Source organism: Mus caroli, unplaced genomic scaffold (genome assembly GCF_978045245.1).
Source record: "Mus caroli unplaced genomic scaffold, Mus_caroli_1 scaffold_5, whole genome shotgun sequence".
Taxonomy (NCBI): Eukaryota; Metazoa; Chordata; class Mammalia; order Rodentia; family Muridae; genus Mus; species Mus caroli.
In genome coordinates, this window is record NW_028227260.1 from 152,026,226 (window position 1) to 152,048,789 (window position 22,564).

A 22,564-nucleotide genomic window follows, 5' to 3' on the forward strand; every position below is an offset into this window, starting at 1 on the left:
CAACTGAAAGGTGGACGGGGGTAGTTATAAGTCTTTCTTAGGTCTCTTTTGGGAGAGTAAATCAATGTCCCAATAAGCCCATCCTAAATTAAAATTACTTATAACTATACCTGACCTTCCAAACCTCACGACTTAATAGTACAGCTCACTGGCGAATGTCAGCAGTTTCTTTGATGATTACAGGGCTGCCTGCCACTACTGCTTCCCAGCACCACAAAAAGGTTACCATACAGCCTCTTGCTAGCTTAGGAAAAGGGCAACACTTCCCGACCTTAAAGTGTCCTTTCTACTGTGTTCATGTTGTATCTGCACATTGTAAACCCTAAGAAAGAGTACATCACATGGAAAGAATGATCTGTCCCTGAAAATACTTTAAGTCATGCTCGGCACATAGGAAACAGGTGAAGAAACAGCAGCTGTGATGGAAATGATGCTCTTCTTTAAATCTTTATCATTGGAAGAAACATCTAGAATTGATTTTTGGCAGCTAGAAGCTGAGGCTGTGTGCAACCGAATGTATTCCCTTGCATTTTATAATTTGTTATAAATAAATCTTGGGAGTGGGTGATAGATGTCTAGTAATAGTGATTTCTTTCTTAGTAGCCTGGGTCAAGACAATAAAAGCTCATAATGGAGGAAAGTCCATAGCCTAGAACTGCTACTTCTGGCCCCCATTATCCTGGAAGAGAAAAGGTAACATAAAGCTCCAGCCACCTAGGAGAACAAGAGCTTTCTGAGAGAGGTTGCCGGAGGACGACGACTAGGAGGAGGAGGTTATGGCAGCTGCAGCAGCCTAGATTTAGAGGCAGACAGATCTGGATTTGAGTCTTTCCTGTGTAATACTGAATCAATTAGTCCCTTATTTTGCTCAACTTCAGCTACCTCATTTGTCAAATGGAGATATTAATGGCCAACAGGGATGTTGGGAAGAATAACTTAAATCATGTACATTAAACGCCAGGCAGTGTCTGGCACACAGAAAATGCTTAATTGAAAGCTTATTTGATTATCTATTTTGTCTTTTGAAATATTAGTTCAGTGCCTACTATCTGCCAGGTAACCTTTCAATCTCTCAGCTGGGATACATAACAACTGCCACACAGTTAGTTTCTGCAACGTATTTTCCAGTCGCAGTAAGGCAGCTTAAGAAACAGTCACATGTGGTCTGCTAAGGGCTTCTCACAGAGCCCAGGAGCTGGGATTTATAAATGCTTTCCTTATGGCACCTCAGAGAACTGCTCAATCAGCTCCAGATAACCAAGTAACAAGATTAGCCTGTCCATAAAAGTCACATAAACAAGGTACTTCTAATAGCAACTCCTCCCAGGCAAGATCCTGCTATAAAAAGATTTAAAGAAAGCAATTAGGGGACACCTGTCTGCTCATCCACAGTGGAGCTCTGAAAGAGGCCAGGCAGAGCTAAGAGCCCAAGCACCGAGCAATGGCGACCATGGTGTTTCTGTTTAGGAGCAAAAAGGACAGACACACAGCTTGCTATTTAGATCAGCATTCACATAGGAGTCAGTGGCAGTCCACAATCCTGTTTTGATCTTGCAGCTCACCCTGCCAACTACTGCCTACTATCTGGCAAAGCAAATGCAAAGCAGGGGAAAAGGAGGGTGGAAAAGACCAAGAATGCCCTTAGCTGTTATAAGGAATTATCACTGCGTAAGTGCAACATCTTTCTTCTGGGGTTGGGGGAAGAATTCAGAGGCCCAGGCTACTTTGCTAGAGCACACAGGAGCCAGGGCTCAGGGAAGGCCTAGGACAGGCAAAGAATGGTTTATGCTTTCATGATCAAGGGCCAGATATTGTGCTATACAGCTTAAAGATACACTGAGAAGCAATACCATATTTTCTTAATGATAGGGATCAAAACCTTAACTTCCACTTCCTGAGAACCTACTGTGTACCAACCATCTATTCATGCCCTTTACATGCAATATCTTAATAGTCAGAATCAGGTAGAGGTGATGCATTATCATGACTTTTTTTCCAAATAAGAAGACTAAGGATCAGTGACAGACAGCTGCTGAGTGGTGGAGGAGAAATTCAATTCATGTTGCTGGCTGCCTTGTCTGTGACCCAATATCTTTCCCACACACTTACTTTGGGGTCACAGTAGCTTCTTGTTCAGTTGTCCTCCATAGTCCATGAGTGCCATAATAGCCAGGATGGTGACCTTTCTCAGGCTGGGGTACAGTGCAGCCCCTTACTGGAGGCACAAAATTGCTAGGATGCAGAGCAAAGGCCTCTTGCTCTTGGAGGCTCTGTGAACCCTGCCTTGAGGCTTCCTGGTGGCCCATCTTCAGGGACTGTGGCTGTTCCTCTGTATTAGGGGCACATGAGCCAGTGATTTCTGAACTAAAATACTGGGGTGGTAGGTCCTCCTCTTTCTCTCCTTCCTCCTCTTGCTCCTTCTCTTCTTCCTCTTCACATCGCTGTTGTTGTTGCTGCTGCTGCTGCTGCTGTTGTTGCAGCTGTGCTGCACGAAAGAGCCTATATTTTTCCCAGTTGGGAGGAGGAGGGCGAGGAGGAGGAAAGACCTTCTTTCGGGCCCCAAGTGTATCTGGCTGAGTCTCACTGCCTTTACTAAATGATTCTCTCTGATGCTTCCCCCAGGCCTGGGTGTTTTGAGGCTCTAAACTGATGTGACTCTCAGAGAAGGCTCGGCTCCGCAGTGGGCGGGGCATGGAGGCAACAGAGTTCTCATCCTCATAAACCGAAGATTCCTCTGGTTTGTTTGAGGCACGTTTGAAGTCTCCAAGGATGTCAAGAGAAGAGACTGCTCGGTAGTTTGACAAGTCCAGTGATGGATTCTCAATGCAAGGTCGGAAGGGAGTAGACAATGAAAAGCCGGCCTTAGAATGAGCCATTTCCCTGCAAAACAGCAGAAAAGCGTTGACCAAGACAGCTGTGTGATGGATGGGGCCCATATTTTAGATGACATAATTTCAGAAATGTTAAAATGCACAAAATTCTAACGTACAGTAGAAATAAGAATATAAAAAATGATGACAACAAACTTTGTGTGTGTGTATAAACTAAGTACTAAACACTAGAGCAGTCGTTCTCAACCTCGCTAATGCTCAACCTTCCTAATACAGCTCCTTACATTGTGATAACCCACCCAACCATACAATTATTTTCATTGCTAGTCTTTAACTCTACTTTTCCTACTGTTATGCATTGTAATATCAATGTCTGATATGCTGGAGATATGATCTGCAACCCCAAAGGGGTCATGATCCACAGGTTGAGAAGCACTCCACTAGCATATGCACTCAATGCTCTCCAATTTATTTTCTCCTTACAATAAACCAAGGAGAGGTAGTTCTTACAGTTTGGATTTCATTGTTTGAGAAGCCAAGACATAGTCAGGATAAGTAATTTGTCCAGGGTTATAAAGGTTACGTGGTAGAGCTACAATTTGAACTTGAACTATTTAGCTACAAAGTCTAAATAGACACATGGTACCTCAATCTGTTTAAAGCACCCAGACTGGATGTGCAATATCTAGGGCTTATAATCCTGGTTTTCTATTTCATTTGTTGATTTTCTCTATTTTTTTTAAATGAAACATTTCTAGTGTTTAGAAATAGTGATTTCCATGAATATTTATATTCCTACTTACTACCCAGATTCCATACATTTTAATACTTTACCATTTAAAGTTCATGAATTCTTTCTTTTATGTCACTCCTTACCTCCACTGCTCTACTGCCAATGTGATGCAAGGTATATTATAAATGAACTACATATAGCTTCCCCGTGCTTACATGTGGAATAAAAATATGAAATAAACTATTCACAAGTATCTGCCTCTTTTGGTAAAAAAAAAAAAAAATTCCTTTTGAAATGTCAAAAAGATTCATTGAATTCTAGGCTTTCCTGAAAACTAACTCTCAAAAGTAAGCAGTGTAATCTATTAAGGAGTATTCTGTTACAGAAAATTTGAAGATGGGACAAAGAAGGATTAATAACATAAGCAAGGCTCATATGAACTTGGAGACTAAAGATGCAAGGCCAGGGCCTGCACAGGTCTGCACCAGGTCCTCTGTGTATATATCATGGCTTCCAGTTTAATGTTTCTATGGAAGTCCCGAGCATGTAAACAAGTGAGTCTTGTGCCTTTTCTTGGTCTATTTTCCTTCGGTTGGTTTGTCTTTGTAAGAGTTTTTGTTTTATCTTATTATATTTTTGTTATTTTTTAAAAAATAAATGATTGGAAGGATGGATGAATGGATGGATGGATGGATGAATGGATGAATGAATGAAGACCAAGCCACTATGGTAAAGGTTAAGAACTGAACTGTCACTTATGCTTGCTGGGAGAAGGAAAATCAGTTTTCCCTAATAGAGTGACATGGGGTAGATCAACCACTCCAGGACAGGTTTCAAGTTCAGGAATAGTTGAGCAATGTGTAAGAGATTTCACAGGTTTTTGTGTATATCTGTATTTGGGTCCAGTTTGAATTGGGAGAGTAGTTAGTTTTATTGTGTTTTCTTGGTTTGGTGGGGTTTTGTTGTTGTATTGGGTTTTTGCTTGTTTTTTGAAAAGGAACTTAACAGTTAGATGGATAAGGAATGAGAGAGGATCTGGAAGGACTTGGGGAAGGGGAAGAATATGATCAAAATATATTTAAATTTAAAATTGTTTTAAATTACATATATATACACATATGCACATATACATATATATCTTATGAAACAGCTATAAGTAAAAGTATATTATTGACTAACAGAACAAAACAGTGAATTTAGAAATAAGGTAGACTAGCCAGGCATGGTAGCACATGCCTTTAATCCCAGTATTTAGGAGACAGGTGGATCTCTATGAGTTCATGGCTAGCCTGGTTTGCATAGTGAATTCTAAGATAGTCAGTGCTATATAATAGAGAGACCCTGTCTTACAAAAAAAAAAAGAAATAATATAAAACTATATAAACTATAAAAACACCTTATAAAAACCTTCTAAAACAAGGAGATAAAGATTATTCAGTAAATCTTTTGAGACAACTTTTAATCAGTGCTATATATGTGTATATATACTTATTCTATTTACGTTTATATAAATAAGAAAATTTGAAATTTCAAGTATGATCACTTATAAGAAGAAATAATATTTTTAAGTTATAAGAGAAAAATCTCCATTTATAAAATGTCAAACTTCTACATGGTAAGACTTATCAAAATTAAATGGCATCTCTTCAGCTGATTTTAGAGAGTTAAGCCCTTTAAACTTATGATCTGATTTCCTATGGTAGCCGGTGAGCAATCAACATCATGCTGAGTCCTACTGCCAGGAAATTCTAAGGGTTCAATTAGACCAGCAGACAGACTATGCATTCAACAGTTGTAATGATGGCTGGGAGGGACTATTTCTTTAAAAAAAACAAAAAAACAAAAAAAGGGAACAGTATACTTAATGCTAACCAAGTTCAGATAAAATGGAAACAAAACCTTATTGCCCTCATCACTAGTTCCCATGTGGATTAGAAATCCCTACCCACTTATCTCCACTACCTTCATCTGGGTCTTGGCCTACATCTTTACCCTCACAAACTGTCCAGCCTCACATCTCCCTTAAGAAAGAAAATAAAAAGTAGTGGGTGGACAGCCAAAAGATGACAAATCTATATCAGGCAGAGAGGCCCCTCCTGATGACCTTCTCGATTATTCTTAATTACCCTGACTCTACTTTGCATTCATTTTTCCTTGAAAAGAACATCATAATGCTAGCAACTGGAATACATGATAAGGATCTAATTACACTAAATCTTTCCCTTTCTTCTTTCTTCTTGTTTGGGTGTGAGTGCTCTCTCTCTCTCTCTCTCTCTCTCTCTCACACACACACACACACACACACACACACACACACACACACACACACACACACACAAACACACAAATCTATGTATGCATCCCCATACTGTATGTATGTGTGTGTGTATATGCACATGTGCCTCTGTGTGTGTGTGTGTGTGTGTGTGTGTGTGTATGCATGTCCGTGCATGTGTGTGTTTGAGATAGAGTCTCGTTACATAGTCCAGACTGTTTTAGAACTTTAAATCCTCATTTGTTAGCCATGTAAAAACTATCATTACAAGCATATCTTTTCATACCCAGAAGCCCTGAATCTTTATATACCAAAAAAGCATAGAATCACACATCATAAGCAAACTATAGGTAACATAAAGACCAACAAATAAAGTCAGAGACAAAATTAAGAATGTTTCAACTGACCACAGAGCATAATAGTTAAAACTAAAATAAGAGAAAACTCTAACAAAAAGTACACTTGCTTTTTAAGACTCCTGTTAATTTTTCACCAGTCTTCTCTAAGAATATATATACAAAACAAGTATTAGTGAAGAGAATCCAGAAGGATGTTAAAAATACATCATAAACATGCATGTTCATTTTAGAAATTAAAATTTTGCTCAGGGGCTGGAGAGATGGCTTAGTGGTTAAGAGCACTTGCTGCTCTTCCAGAGGTCGAGTTCAATTACCAGCAACTACATGGTGCCTCACAACCATCTGTAATGGGATATGGTGTGCATGAAGGCAGTGTACTCATATATATAAATCTTTTTAAAAAAATCTCATTTAGTGTTAAAAAATCTATTCATATAGTTGACAATACTAATAAATCAAAAGATAAATGTTACAAAACAACTTCTCTAATCCTTCAAGATATTTGATTGCAATCCTCAGAACTTTGTAGACTTAGAAAGCTACCAGCAGGAAGCTTTAGCTAGTCCTATGAAAGCACCATGTGTTAGATCCAGGCCCTCACACATGTTAGGCTCATGGTTTATCAAAGAGCTTCCCCTGTAGCCCTGAAACAAAACAGTGGAGACATTCCTATAAAAACTGGGAACAAGTGAAACTGCCCACTTTCCCAATTAGTACTTAATAATATTCAAAAATGCTTTATATGTGATTTGACATGATGAACACATTAACAGTGGAAGATATTATGTACAGATGACATTATTTATCTGAAAACTCATGATAAGTGAAAATGTAATACCAAGAGTAAGAAAATTCAATAAGGTGTCTGGGTATAAGATGAATATATAGAAATAAACTTTCTTATGCATACAACAATTAGAAAATATAATGGAGGGTATGATCATACTTGGCACAACAATTAAAAAGATAAAATATCTAGAAATAAACCTAAGCAGGAAATATCATGGACCTATCTGCAGAAAACTAGAAAACTTTATTAAAGGACATAAAACAATATGTGCATGAACGAAAAGACATGCAGTTTCCTAGCAAGGATGACTCAACACTGTAAAGACATCAGATCTACCCAAATTAATAAATAAGCTTAATATGGGGCCAATAAATTTGCCAGCAGATGTGATTTTTGGAACATTATCCAAATATTATATGGGAAAATAAAATTGTGGTGATTACCACGAAGAGTAGCAAAGAGTCCTGGGGGAGGAGGAGCCTTCCCATTTAGAACTATGCTCTAAAGTTACAGTAAATAAGGGAGTCTCACAATTAGAAAGGTGGGTGCTTGGTATCAATACACAACGCAGCCTAGAAGTAGCTGCACATACCTGTAATCCCAACACTTGGGGAGGAGGCTGAAGCAGGTGCCACAAGTCTAAGGCCAACCTGGCCTTACTCTAAATAAGTAGTACAAATGACAAAACCCATAGAATGCTAAACTGGTAAAGTAAATTCAAACCCATGTGAAGTGATTTTTTGGTAAGCTAAGCTAGGAAAGATGACTCATTTGCATACAGTTTTGTTAGAACTAGATAGTTATTAGTGATTAAGTCAAATCTCTGTCACTCAAATTAAGTTCAAACACACACACACATACAATTTCAAATGTAAAAAAGACATTATTATAAATTCTAGAGGAAAATAGAAAATACAAGAAAAGCTTTAATCTTAAGATTAAATTCTAATGTAAGCCACTAAATACAGAAATAATCAAAGAAAGGTGATATAATTTATTTACAAAGAAATTTAAAAATTATGATGAGAAGAGTACCAGAAACAAAACCAAAATGTGATAATGATATGCCGGGGAAATCTGCTTGTTCTCTATGCAACTAAGAGTCCAGTACCTTTCAGGGGATGGAGCAGAGACTGAGGGAACAGCCAACCAATAACCAGCCCAACTTGAGACCCCTAACATTATTAATCATACTCTGCTATGCTTGTAGACAGTAGCATGGCTGTATTCTGAGAGGCTCCACCCAGCAGCTGACTCAGCCAGATGCAGACACTCACAGCCAAATAGTGGCTGGAGCTTGAGGACTCTCATGCAGGAATAGGAGGAAGGATTGTGGTCCCCAAAGGGGACAGGAACTCCATAGGAAGACCAAGAGTCAACTAACCTGCACCTTTGGGGCTCTCAGAGTCTGAACCACCAATCAAAAACATACACAGGCTAGACCTAGGCCTCCCTACATATATGTATCAGATGTGCAGCTTGGTCTTCATGTGAGATCTGAACAACTGGAACAGGGGTTATCCAAAAAGCTGTTGCCTGCATGTGGGGATATGTTCTAGCTAGGCTGCCTCATCTGGCCTCAGTGGGAGAGGATGTACCTAGTCTCGTAGAGAATTGAAGTGCCAGGGTGGGGGAATAGCCAGTGGCTCCCCCTGACTCACTCAGAGGAGAAGGGGAGGGGTGGTGGGGGAAGGATTGTAGGATTGGGTGACTGGGAGCAGGCAGTGAGCAGGATGTAAAGTGAAAAGTAAAAAAAAAAAATTTAAATATATATATATATATATATATATATATATATATATATATGCACCTTTGATGTGTGCACCACACTAACCAATCCACAATAGAAACTAGCAAAACAACAGAGAAAGAAAAGTATATCATTCATAGAAAAATGAGGATGTCTTATCAACATAACAGAAAGTGTTCAACCACATATAAACTTTTAAACTGTATATACAAATGATAATGAACCATTCTAAAATAAGAATTTGTAAGGGTGTAAGAAACAGGTGATCTCTTGGTGGAAGTGTAAAATGGTGTAATTTTACAAAGGTCATTTGTAAAGAAAGGAGACTCAAGATTGCTTATCATTTGACCTAGCAATTCAATTTCTAAGGATTTTATATATTTATATGTTATATGTATACATATATTCTATGTTTATCTTTCAACATAAACTCAATTGGATATGTACAAGGATATTCATGCATAATCAAAATAATGGAAATTTTCTAAATGTCTTTCTATAGGAATTAAAATAAAATAGAAAGAGCTAAATATGGAATACTCTATAGCTGCTCAAAGGAATGCAATTGATCTGAGTACAACATACAAAAATCTACAGAACTATCACAAAAAAGCAAGGTATAGAATCAAGTGCACAAAAACATGCACGAATTTTTGGCATACTAGAAAATTCTAAATATTTGGTGAGGAACTTGTGGTGGTTTGACTGAAATTGGGCCCCACAGTCTCACAGGGAGTAGCACTATTAGGAGGCATGGCCTTGTTGGAGGAAGTGTGCCACGGTGGAGGCACACTTTGAGGTCTCAGAAGGTCGAGCCACTCCCTATGTGGCATTCACTTCTGCTGCCAGTGGATCAAGATGTAGAACTCTCAGTTCCTTCTCCAGCATCATGTCTACCTGCATGCTGCCATGCTTCCCTCCATGACAATAAAGGACTAAACTTTTAAAACTGTAAGCCAGCCCCAATTAAAAGTTTTCCTAGAAGAGTTGCCTTGGTCATGGTGTCTGTTTACAGCAATAGAACACAAAGATGATTCCAATGTAATATGTGTAAGTATATGATAATGTAATAAGCATTTGATATGTGTAGGTAAGTGTATGATACACTTGAAGAAATTTTCTTTATGAATTCTGTTACTATGTACAATCAATATACATCTATAAAAAGTGGACATAGAAATTCAAAATATTTAGTAACATTCAAGGTTAACATAAAGCATAAAACTGATGTTATATACTTCCCTGCCTGTAGCCTAATGTATTCAGAAAACACACAGCCCATGCTGTGTTTTATAAGGCTTCCCTCTCACACTTCTATTCCTTGCCCATATATATTCTTCCCCCTTTCTATCTCATTCTTTTTCCTTCCTTTCTGTGACTTGTCAAATTCACATTTAATTATCACTTTCCTGAGGAAGTCTTTTTTGATTCTCCACTCAAGTATGGGGCCAAATGGACTGTCTAAGAGCCCATCAAACTTCCTAATACAGTACTGCTCAGCTGCCTACCCCTTAATCATGACCATTCTGAAGGTGGCAGCCATGTCATGTTCACTACTATATTACCACAAGGATCCAACCTAGCGTCTAATGCACAGCAAGTACTCAGATTTTTCTTTATGACTATGGTAAAATTAAAATCACATCTATTGTACCCTAGCACCAAGGGCAAAGCCACTAAGCAAAAAGAAGGATAAATCTAGGTAAATGAGAGAGTAGCTTCCAACTGCTTTAGAATCTAACTGAGGTGTATGTGTGTTGGTGGTAGAGGATAGAGTAGTAGTTAGCTTATGGCCGGGTTTGCATAGTAAGTATGCTAAATTCTTTATTTCTTTGAAGTGGCATAAGCTAATATAAATTATTAATTTTATCAACCACATAATGCTCTCTAACTTTATTACTGGCTTATGTCTGCTATGGTACTGTAGGATCACCACATTACTTCTAATGAGGTAGCTGAAGCCCCTGTGCTGTGATTAATTCTTAAGTCTAGTGAAGGCCTTAGTTACACATCTCGAAAATATGGTGCTTCCACAAGATGCTACTTCCTACTTGTCTGAGTTAGGGTTTCACTGCTGTGAACAGACACCATGACCATGGCAACTCTTATAAAGGAAAACATTTAATTGGGGCTGGTTTACAGTTTCAGAGGTTTAGTCCATTATCATGGCAGAAGCATGGCAGAGTACAGGCAGATATGGTATTAGAAAAGGAGCTTAGAGTTCTACATCTTGATCTGAAGACCGCATGAAGAGACTGAGTCACGAAGCCTAGCTTGAGCTTCTGAGATCTCAAAGCTCATGCACTAGTGACACTCTGATGAAGACAGACCCACTCCAACAAGGCTATACCTCCTCATAGTGCCATATTCCTGATGGCTAAACATTCAAACACACGAATCTATGTGGGCTATCCCTATTCAAACTGCCAAACGACTTGCTATGGTATGGATCTAGAATGAGCCTCAAAAGCTCACATCTTACACGTTTGGTTATAACCTTAGTGCTATTAGGAGCTGGTGGAAATATTTAGAAGTGGTAACTAGTAGGAAGTCTTAGGTTGCTGGGCATGTTCCCTCAGAGGAAACTTCAGGCCTCTTCTCCTGTGAGGTTTTACACCCAACCATGAGGTGAACAGGCCTTCTGCACCATGTTCTTTATTCACAGGCCCAAAGCAATGGAGCCAGTGGGCCACTGTCAGCGGAAATAAAACATTTCCAATACTTGGTATCTAATGCCTGAGGATTAGTGAGATATTAATAATCACTGGTTCTTTTGTGGGTCCCTTTTCCTTCATTTTGATGGAGAGGTCCATGTTTTCAGAAAAATTAAATCATCTTTCCACTGCAGGTGCACTTTAAAACACTTGACTCTAAGCCCTTATCCATTTTACTTTTGTCTAGGCCACCTCATTTTCTCAAGTCCCAGGTGTTAAGTTCCATAGTATTTCATTTATGTTTACAATTCTTGATTCTATGAATCAAAATATAAGTAAACCTAAGAGATTTATGAGTAAACTATAGTACAAGTTGATGTCAGAGGTACATGCTCCAAAACTTTCTGGGACATGGTCCAAAAGTTGGACACTACTAGCTTTGGACAGCAGTCCTTAATCAAAGTGACTCCTAATCAAAATTTCCCGGGGGAGATTGCTTACATGCAAATATATACAGCTTGTCCCTAATTGGGATTTCAATCTCTACAGTGGATCCTAGGAACTTAAATTTTAAACAGCAACTCAAGGGATTCTAAGCATGTACTTCCTGAACTACATTATAGAAGCAAAGAGCCAGGGTGAAGCCTGTTAGGGTTGTGATTGTTGTTTGTGGGGTATAGTTGTTTGTTTCAATTAGGTTGGATGTGAAATAAGTCATGCTGTCCCTACCCTTCCTCATACACACCGAGTTGGTAATTCCTACATCCTGTGCTTCTATCTCTCCCCCTTCTCCATCTTGATTTCCAATCTAGACCTTATGCGATGCAGTAGTTTCACAAAACGTCTATCACTGTCATAATTTTCTTCAATTATTAAAACTAGAAAGGCTAAGTGGGTGGTGGTGCATATCTTTAATTCCAGCACTCAGGAGGGAGACACAGGTGGATCTTTTGTAAGTTCATGGCTAGCCTGGTCTACAAAGCAAGACAAAGCAAGTCCAGGACAGCCAAGGTTCTGTTACACAGAGAAACCCTGTTTCAAAAAAGCAAAACAAAGAAACAAAAACCCTGGAAAGCCAGGGACTCTGTATGATTTTCTTCTCATTGATCATATACAGCAATATTTGGTGAGGCCTCGTTGTAGGTACTCCTTCCCTTTCTATAAGCATACCTGTTTCTTCCTCTCTGATGTAAGTGGTTCTTTAATGCTCAGGAAGGCTCTCTACACTTCAAACATTGGAAGACCAGTTCTTTTCATATTAGGGCTGATTTATACTGCAACAATTTCCAGTAAGTAGACTTTTTGAAGCATGCTGTCTCCAGATAAAGTTATGGTTCCATAAATTAGTACAGCCAGAGTGTCTTCCAAAGGCATGCTCTTTTCTTCCAACTGATTTTGATGTTGATTACCAGGGGGTTAAATGATACAAAGCTGACCGAAATAATTCGTTCATTTCTGACGTAGACAATTGTTGTATACCTTGTCCTCTGACTCTTCAGACTGCTCTTAAACTCAAACTTGCTTTAAACAACTACTGGATTTTTAAAAAAAAAAAATCAGGCAACAAAATTGTCTTTGATATGAAAGACAATAAAATATCCTAGAATAAACCTAACCAAGAAGATGAAAGAACTCTATCATGAAAATATGGAACCTCTGAAGAAAGATAATGAGAAAGACACCCCATGTTCATACATTGGTAGAACTAATATTGTGAAAATGACCACCCTACCAAAAATATTTTCCAGGTTCAGTGTAATACCAATCAAAACACCTACAATAATCTTCTTAGGAATTGACTTACTAAAAATCATATGGAACCAGAAAAGACCCCAGATAACTAAATCAGTCATGAATAAAAAGAATAGTGGTGGAGGGATCGCTGTTCCATACTTTAAGGTATAATCATGAACTATAATAATAATAATAATAAAAATATGGTGATGGCATGAAAGCATACATGGAGACTAATGGAATAAAATAGAAGACCCAAACATGAGTATTTGGAGCTGATATTTGACAATGAGGAACCATCATACATTAAATACACTATTTTCAACAAATGGTGCTGGGAAAACTGAATGTTCTCATGCACACAGATAAGATTAGATCACTATTAATCTAAAATTAGGTCCAAGTGGATCAAAGACCTCAAAGTTAAACCCCAAATACTAAAACTGCTAGAAGAAAACACAGGTAGTGCCTTATAAGCTATAGGTGTAGGAAAGGGTTTTTCTGAACAAGACTCCATTAGCCAAAGAACGAAGGCCAACAGTTAACAAAGTGGGAGCCCATAATACTAAACACTTGTGTATGGCTAAGGAAACAACCAACCAAGTGACCTGGAGGCCAAAAGAATGGGAGAGAATCTTTGTCATCTACACATCCGACAGAGGATTAATACTATTGAGAATACATAAAGAACTCAAAAAACAAAGAGGCAAAACCAAACAAATGACCCATTCAAAAACTGGGCTGGAGACCCAAACAGAGAGTTCTTAAAAGAAGAAAAAAAATCGTTAAGAAATACCTCCAGATAAAATGCTCAGCATCCCTAGGAATTGAGAAAATACAAATAAAAACAACTTCGATATACCTTACTCAGTTAAGAATGACAAAGATAAACAAAACAACTAACAACAAATAGGGGGGAAAGAAGCACTCATTCACTGTTGGTGGGACTGCAAACTGGTTCAGCCACATGAAAATCAGTGTGGAGAATTCTCAAAAAGCTAAAAATAAATCTACCATGGCCCAGATTTATACCACTCCTTGGTATGTACTCAAAAGATTAGATATTCTACTATAACGATTCTTGCTTAGCCAGGTTCATTGTTGCCTTATCCACAATAGCTAGGACATGGAGACTACCTCAATGTCCTTCAAGTGATGAGTAAATAATGAAGATAAGGTACATATACACTCTAGCATGCTATTCAGCTGTAAAGAAAAATAAAATTATGAAATTTGTAGGAAAAATGATGGGCCTAGAAAAGATTATAACAAGTGAGGCAATCCAGAATCCCCAAAACACTGCATGTTGTCTCTCCTTGGTATTTCCTAGCTCCACACCCTCAGATGTCAGGGTACAATATAAAATAACAATAGAAACCAGGAAGGGATAAACAGACAGGCAGGAGGGCTTTGGGAAAGGAATAGCTGGAATCAGAGGATATAAAGTCAGAAATAGAATAATGAGGGGAACTTCAAATAGGAAGAAGAGACGGAGATCAAACCAGAAGGAGAAGGAGGGATGTGGAACATATAACATCAATTTTGCTTGAGAAAGCCTCAAGTAATCATGTTGTTTTATATTTACCTAAAATTATTCAATTATTTTCTCTTTATATGTGACTCTCTCTCTGTCTTTCTCTTTCTGTCTCTCTCTGTCTCTCTCTTTCTGTATCTCTCTGTCTCTCTCTTTCTGTCTCTCTCTCTGTGTGTGTGTGTGTGTGTTAAAGGAAGTTAAGCCACTTGGACTAAGAACCACAGACTAACAAAAACCATAATACCAGGTATTACAAACCCCCTTTGCCTGCCTTAGGTAGTCCAAGCAGCTCCCAAAATAACATAGATTATCTATATAGCCCTTGGTTATCTCTCATGGCTTAGGGGTGAGATACTATTAATGAAGACACACTATACTTAGGATACAAGACCTAGATGTTCGATGTGTGTCTAACCTGAAAGCCTCTTTTCTCTGATCTAGATTTGTTGTTTCAGAAAATACTATGCAAACTTCCAAGGGAGTAAAGCAGATAAACAGTCCTACCCAGCTGCAGCATCTATGAACCACAACAAGTACTAGCATGGCAAGATATGCACAACGGTACAAGAAATGGCACTCACATACCTGTGGCAACAACATCTGTCTAGTTGGACTTATAGTCAGTCCATAGAAGAGAACTCATGCCTGTTACTGGAAACCTAGTCAGTTTCCTGGGGCTAGTGAGATTACGGTCCCTAGAAATGATCTACTACCACAACTCTGCTATCCACTTGAGGGTGGAGGCAGGGGACGGGGGTTGAGGATGGTATCTGGGAGGGAGGAAGTGATGCAATTCTTTCTGATTGATTAACATATATTAAAAATAATTTTTTATCTTTGAGAGGTTTATACATCTTTTTGGATTATATCCTTTCTCCCCCAATTTTTTCCAGATTGACACCTCATACCCACCCAATTTGTGTCATTAGAAAAATTCCACCAATGTGTGCAGCTCAAATATACTTGATTGTGTATACTCTACTGGAGTAGGGGCTAACTTTCTTTTTATCATCTCTTCCTTTTTTACTGGATAAAAAAAGTGAATGGATGAGTCTACAATTAGAATCTTTGACAAACTAGGGTGTCCTGGCTATGTAGTCATTTGGCTGAGCTTGGAGACTCGTTCTGGTTTCTTGACTGTTGTGCAAAGCTGAACATTAACTAGCAGGCAACACTGCCTAACTTCCTACATATAATACATACAGCTATGATGGGCATGTACTGTGCGTTTTGCCCAGTTATATGCTGTGGCTCAAGTTGGAGACTTCACTCTAATAATGATAATATGGTCATCTACTGGGAATCTTTCTATGTATCACAAAGCATTTCTATACTATTTTATATAGTTAATCCTCAGGAAGGCTATGTGAGACAAGTATTTCTGAGACTAAGATGGGTTACATATCTCATCCAAAGGCATGCGCCTTTTTATGTAAATAGATTTTGAAAGTCTGTTAGAATTTAGATTCAAGTGTCTCTCACAATACTTTCTGCTCTAGTCTCCTGCCTTCTTTCTTGGCTTTGGCTAGAGAAAGGGGTAGAATGCAAATTTGGTAAGTATCACAGACCAGGGTTCTTCTCAGCATGACTGCAACACAGTGATCTAATAGTCTTCCATTGAATTATGGTAGGCACAAGCCGGGACTATCGGCCTATAGAGGTTTTAATATTGAGAAGGCACAAGACTTATAACTTGTTCAGAAATCTGTAATGCTACTTTGGGACAAAGTAAGGATTTTCTGCTTTGAAGTCAGGGGTATTCACTGATGGGCAGAAACTATAGTTTCTTGCTTCTCAATGCATACTGAGCACTATTTTAGCTTTTTCACATATGCAGTATAATCAATTTTCCCAATAGCCAGTAAAGAAGGCAGCATTATCCAGTTTGTAGCTAGGAATCCTGAGGATAAAAGGACAAATCATTTTCTTAGAAAGTAAGAAAGAAGAATGTTCACAGCAAAGTCTGTCTTATCCTGCTCTGGGGACAGTCCCACTGAAGCAAAGATTGCTAGGGCAGGATACTACATTTGTCTCCAGGTATCTCTGAAGACGTTTTTAGCTCCTCACTGAAGAAAAAAGAGGAAGCATGAAATTACGGAAAGGTTTTGTTGACACCACTGAGGAGGTTATATGGCTAGATCTCCAAAACAAAAGCAAGTGGCATGCCAAGACTTAGGCTGTTCTCTTTTTCTTCTTGGCACAGGTTGTCCTTTCTTCTGACAAATACGTTTTCCTTCTTTGTTAAAAACATTACAGGGATCCAGTTGAAAACTAAGAGCAGTACTGTCAGAGACGGAAAAATCTCCTCCTGCCTCTTCCTCTAGTCTTTTGAAGTTTTCTTGCTTGGAAATTTTATTTTTAAACTTACCACAATAGCTTGGCATTCCAGGACTATGGTAGCAAGAGCATACAGGGCCAATGCCTCTTGCCTTTCCCTTCCCCACACAGTCAAGAGATAAGACTGCTCCAAGAGAAACAGCCACTCCCAGGTGATTATTGGAGGAAACATTTGCAAGATACAGGAGACAAGACTCAAGGAGGCTACGAAGGAGAAAAGACTCGAAGATCTTGCTGTTGTCATCCCTCCCTGGCCCTGAGCACACAGAAACTTCCAGTTGATAACAGCAAATGCTAAGTTCTTGGACTTACTCTAAGCCTTCTTTCGGTCCCCCAAGAGGTGAAAACAAACTGCCATTGTTGTCATGAATAAAGCTTAGTTCTGCACCCCCTTGCCCAAATGCCTCCAATTTCTATACATGAAGATACCAAAGATACAGAAGTTATACTGGTAGACAGAACATGTGGGTTTTCCCTTGCCCAATAGGACACCGATTGAATGAAAAGAAATAGAAAGGTCTTAAGAAAATTATAAGAATGAATCAGATAATATTTTTATGTATTTATATGGGAGGAGGGTAGAATTCTATGTCATGGTAGTGGTGACATATGTGGAGGTTCATGGTGGTTTGCTTAGGTATCCCTTTGGATGTCAAAGTTCTCCTGGATTTAAATAAGCAGAGGTACTAACTGATGGAGAGTTCGAGCAAACCAAATTGTAGTCAGGAGTGTAGTCAAGCATGCCTAGTGAGAACCCATCTGTTATTGATATAGGAGTGTTTGCAAAGCCTTTGATCTCAAACTTCCCAGGACTGGATCAAACTGATGTGGTCTGCTACTTCTTCAGATTTTCTTTTCTTTTTTTTTAAATTATGAATGTCAACATTTTGACACATACTCAATGCACACTATGCTTTTTCAAATCAAGCTAATTACATGTAATCAGATTTTTTTTTTCTCATGAATTTCCTTTCAAATTCAACACATGGTTTAGTGTTTACCTTTCTGGGGTAAGGTACAATTATTACATTAATATGATTACATATCCTGAAAAATTCAGTATTTGTACATCTGTCATTGTTAGTGGCTGCTCCATTCTAGTCCATCATTTACGATAGAATACATTGCTAAGCCTTTTCAATGACCATACATAAAAGTAATATAAACATTTTTTTGAGAAATTAATTTTATCTTTTGGATTATTCCCTTGAAAGTATATTGGGACAGAATATGATGAGTAATGCATTCTTGTCACATATTTCCAGAATTTCCTCTAGGATAAGTGAACCAATATATACTGTTTCTAGGGAAAAACTGCTATTTAACCATGCCTTGCCTAGGTAGGATTTTATAATTTCACTTAGCACTTCTGCAAATTGTTGACAGTTTAATAAGAATGCTATAATCCCTTGAAATCAATTTTATTTATATTTCTTTAATTGCTCCAGAGGTGATAGTTTTCCATGGAATGATTTTACAGTTTCTTTCTTCGGGTGTAAACTGCCTGCTTAGTCTTTGTCCACTTAGAAAGCTAAATCTTCAAACTAAATCTTCAAACTGACCTTCTCCATCTGTATCCCTTCTTCATCCATTTTGGACATTCCACTGTTATCAATAATGTTGTTACCTGGCATTTCCCTCTCTCTGCAGCTTAGCTTTTTATTACATTTTGGGGTGCAAATTTTCTTATTCTAACTTTTTTATATTTCGACCCATCCATCTTGTATCTAATGACATCTTCAACTTAACAGCCACAGATTTATCTTCTATCCTCAGCTGGAATAAATATGTTATTCCACTCTTTTACCTTCTGGCTAGAATGTGCTATCAATCTAAGTAAGGTATATGATCTGTAAGTTAATTATCCTTCATGAAGATACCAGGTTTCAGTTGCTTCCAGTGTGTTCCATATTTTCAATTTAGATTGTTTGTTCAGACAACCATTTTAAAACTTTGCTTGGCATTTTAAGTTAACTATTATGTATTAGATAATTGTCACTTTCAGACTGACAGCACAGGTCTCTTAAATCTGAGATGGCAAGTCCACTATCATGCTAGATAATGTCTTCTTCGAAATTCATTTCACTATGGATTTGACAAGTGCTATAAAGCACCCAAGACGATTCTAGTTGTAGTACATTGCATACATATATTAACTTGGGAGATTTCTATCATTACCTTATATAGTCTATGCAAGCTGAAGGAAATTGCAGATATTTATTTCTATTGTTATTTCTCTCATCGGAGCAATTTTCCTTGATTAAATGTTGTGTACCCAGTGTTGTATCATCACCTATGTTTCACCACTTGGAATTTTTACTTCATCACACTTGTAACAAGTCTGACATGCTTCTAAAGATTACAATCTTACCTGTAAGGGCTTCCTGGAAATGGACTATTTCTTATGCAATCAGATTCAACTATCCATTTTCTTCTACTCAATCAGAAAATAGGAAGTGGATCCTGGATTCCCCCACACCCAACCCAAGGTAGAATAGGGAAGAGAAAAGGAAGAAAATCCTCAGCAAAGAGTTGAAAGAACTACACAGAGCTCTAATGTTGTGAAATACACTATAAATCCACAGGCAATGGGCTCTGGAATAAGATGACTGTCTGACCTTGGGACCGAGACTTTAATCTTCTTGTGAGTCAGTTATCTTATTGGCAAAAGTATGTCACACAAAGACCATAACATATGACTACACAATTTATGTAAATGGGGTCTGACAGATAGTAAGCACTCAATAAAATGTTAGCTATCATACCTTTGTCTAGTCATTACTAGCATAATGATCACTTTCCTTATTTTACTTTCTTCCTTAGTATTAGGTTCCTCCAGAGTGAATTAGGAAAATAAAGTATACAATGTTGTTGGAGTTAACTAAGGCTGTGTATACGATAAATATATATTCTGCAGTTACATGCAAAACGGAAAAAGGAAAAAAAATCGAGGTAGGCAATTACAAGTACAGAAATCCAAGGGAGATAATCCAGAAAAGAGTATCTGTTAGCTTTTAAATACTTACAATTATGTAACCTTTTCTCCCACTAGATCTACTCCTAATATCCCTCTCCTACTAATACCAAAATGAGTTTGCATTCTCTCTGCATGTAAAGCAAATAACAACTGAGAGAAACTAGGAATAGAACTACTTAGAGTTATCTGCTTCGAGGCAGATAGTGTAACTTAAGATTATACTTTTGATTCTCCCACCTACACCCATCATTCTAGTTGTGACAGAAATGACATAATAAATGTGAAAGCGTATGTGTGTGGTACTAAGAAAAAGTGCGGGGGAAAACTCCATCAGGACTTTTCCTTATAAATGTCATATTCCCACTAAGTCTTTTCTAGTCCTTCATATCTGAAAAAAAAAGTTAACCCTTTCCTGTATCTTACTCAGTTTTAAAGTTAGCACATAAGGTACTATATCCCATTATGGCATTTCATACATGTATAATTGTAGTTTCTTCAAGACTACCCTTTATTACCATTTTCCTTTGCACTACCTCACCACTGGTCTCCCTCAAGTGCCAACTCCAGCTATCTTCACATCTCTCTATATATTGCTAAATGTAGAGTCCTCATATGAGAGGAAACGCAGTATTGTTTTTTTTCTTCCCCTTACCCTCTTGTTCTCCTTGCCCCTCCATTTAATACCTTCCTTTCTCTACACAATATTCTACTTTCATGTCATATATATATATATGTGTGTGTGTGTGTATGTATATATATATAAACATATATATATATATATATATGTTAACAATATATATATGTTAAAAATGAGAGTGAACATAGTTGTGTTTCTGAATCTGACTTAATTCACTTAACACTATCATTTCTAGTTCCATCCACTTTTCTACAAATGGTATAACCTTCTCCCATTAGGCCTAAATAAAGTTCTAAAACTAACTCTAACACACTCTCTCTCTCCTTCTCTCTCTGTATGTGTGTGTATTTTCTTTATCTGTTTACCTGTTGGTGGGTGTCTATGCTGATTTCTTTCATCTTACTCCAAACTTTGTCTCTGTAACCTCCTTCCATGGATATTTTTTCCCTATTCTAAGGAGGAATGAAGTATCCACATGTTGGTCTTCCTTCTTCTTGATTTTCTTGTGTTTTGCAAATTGTATCTTGGGTATTCTAAGTTTCTGGGCTAATATTCACTTATCAGTGAGTGCATATCTAGTGACTTCTTTTGTGATTGGGTTACCTCACTAAGGATGATATCCTCCAGATACAACCATTTGTCCAAGAATTTCATAAATTCATTGTTTTTAATAGCTGAGTAGTACTCCATTGTGTAAATTAACACATTTTCTGTATCCATTCCTCTGTTGAGGGACATCTGGGTTCTTTCCAGCTTCTGCCTATTATAAATAAGGATGGTATGAACATAATGGAGCATGTGTTCTTCTTACCAGTTGGAACATCCTCTGGGTATATGCCCAGGAGAGGTATTGCTGGATCCTCCAGTAGTACTATGTCCAATTTTCTGATCTTGGCTCTTGTGACTTAGCAATAATATGGGTATCTAAATATCTAGGCAGCATGCTGACTTAGAGTCCTTCAGGAATATAACCAGTTATGGTATCGCTGGGCCATGTGGTTTGTAAGCTTTTAAGGAACCACCAGACTGGTTTACATATTTGTCTGACATCCATAACTGTGATCTGCCTCTTCCATTTTCAGTACTGATATTCTTACTCTTTTTGTTCATCTTTTTCTATTTTAAATTTAATCTAGTTTCTGAGATCTCTACCAAACCATCACTTAAACAGCTTGCTTTCAAAACTTCTCATGTGCCAAAATGGCATAGAGGGCTGAAAAATCCCGAGGGGTCTTTCTAATCCACTAGGGCTGGGTGGGGCCTCAGACTGCATTTCTAAGAAAGGCTTGGATGACTGAGGTTACTAGACCTGGGACCACGTTTTGAGAAATTAAGTTTATGTGTCCCTAGTTTCTTTTCTTTTCCCTAGCCAGTTTCTTTTAAAACATTTCAATATTAAAATATTTCTAAACATTTTAATCACACCGTATAATGATATCAACAACAATAATAAACTAGTGTACAGCCATTTTAGAAGACAGATAATTCTTTTAAAAGTTCAATATAACGTTACCATATAGAACAGAAAATCTACTCCTAAGTATATGCTAAGAACTGAAAACATACCTACCTAGAACATTCATATGAATGTTTATAACAATAGAACTTGTAACAGAAAGTAAAAGCAGCTCAAGTATTTCTTAGTGGATGACTGGATAAAGAAAAAGTGAACTCATCAAGGTATTTGGCAAAAAAAAAAAAAAAAAGAGAGAGAGACCTGAAATATGCTACCATGTGGATGCATGGCTAAAACACCATTCCAAAGCACGGGTGTTATGTTATTCTACCTGAATGAGGGGAACAGAAAAGAGCAAATCTATGAAAACCGAAACAAATTAGCAATTGCATCACATTGAAAATGGGAGAATGGTAAGTGACTGTTGCAAATAGGCATGAGTGATCATTGCAGGAGGGCAGAAACATTCTAGAACTGGATTGGGGTGATGATTATAC

At 37.8% G+C, this 22,564-nt stretch overlaps 1 protein-coding gene across 5 annotated transcripts in view; it reads right to left on the reverse strand.

The window, feature by feature from the left end:
- Shroom4 (shroom family member 4) overlaps nt 1-22,564 on the reverse strand; it is a 231,901-nt gene that overhangs the window by 11,448 nt on the left and 197,889 nt on the right. For all 5 annotated transcript variants that reach the window (XM_029473009.2, XM_021153944.3, XM_029473010.2 and 2 more), the window contains one exon: nt 2,110-2,880. In XM_029473009.2, the coding sequence (XP_029328869.1) occupies nt 2,110-2,880 (771 nt within the window). The remainder of the gene's footprint in view (nt 1-2,109; nt 2,881-22,564) is intronic.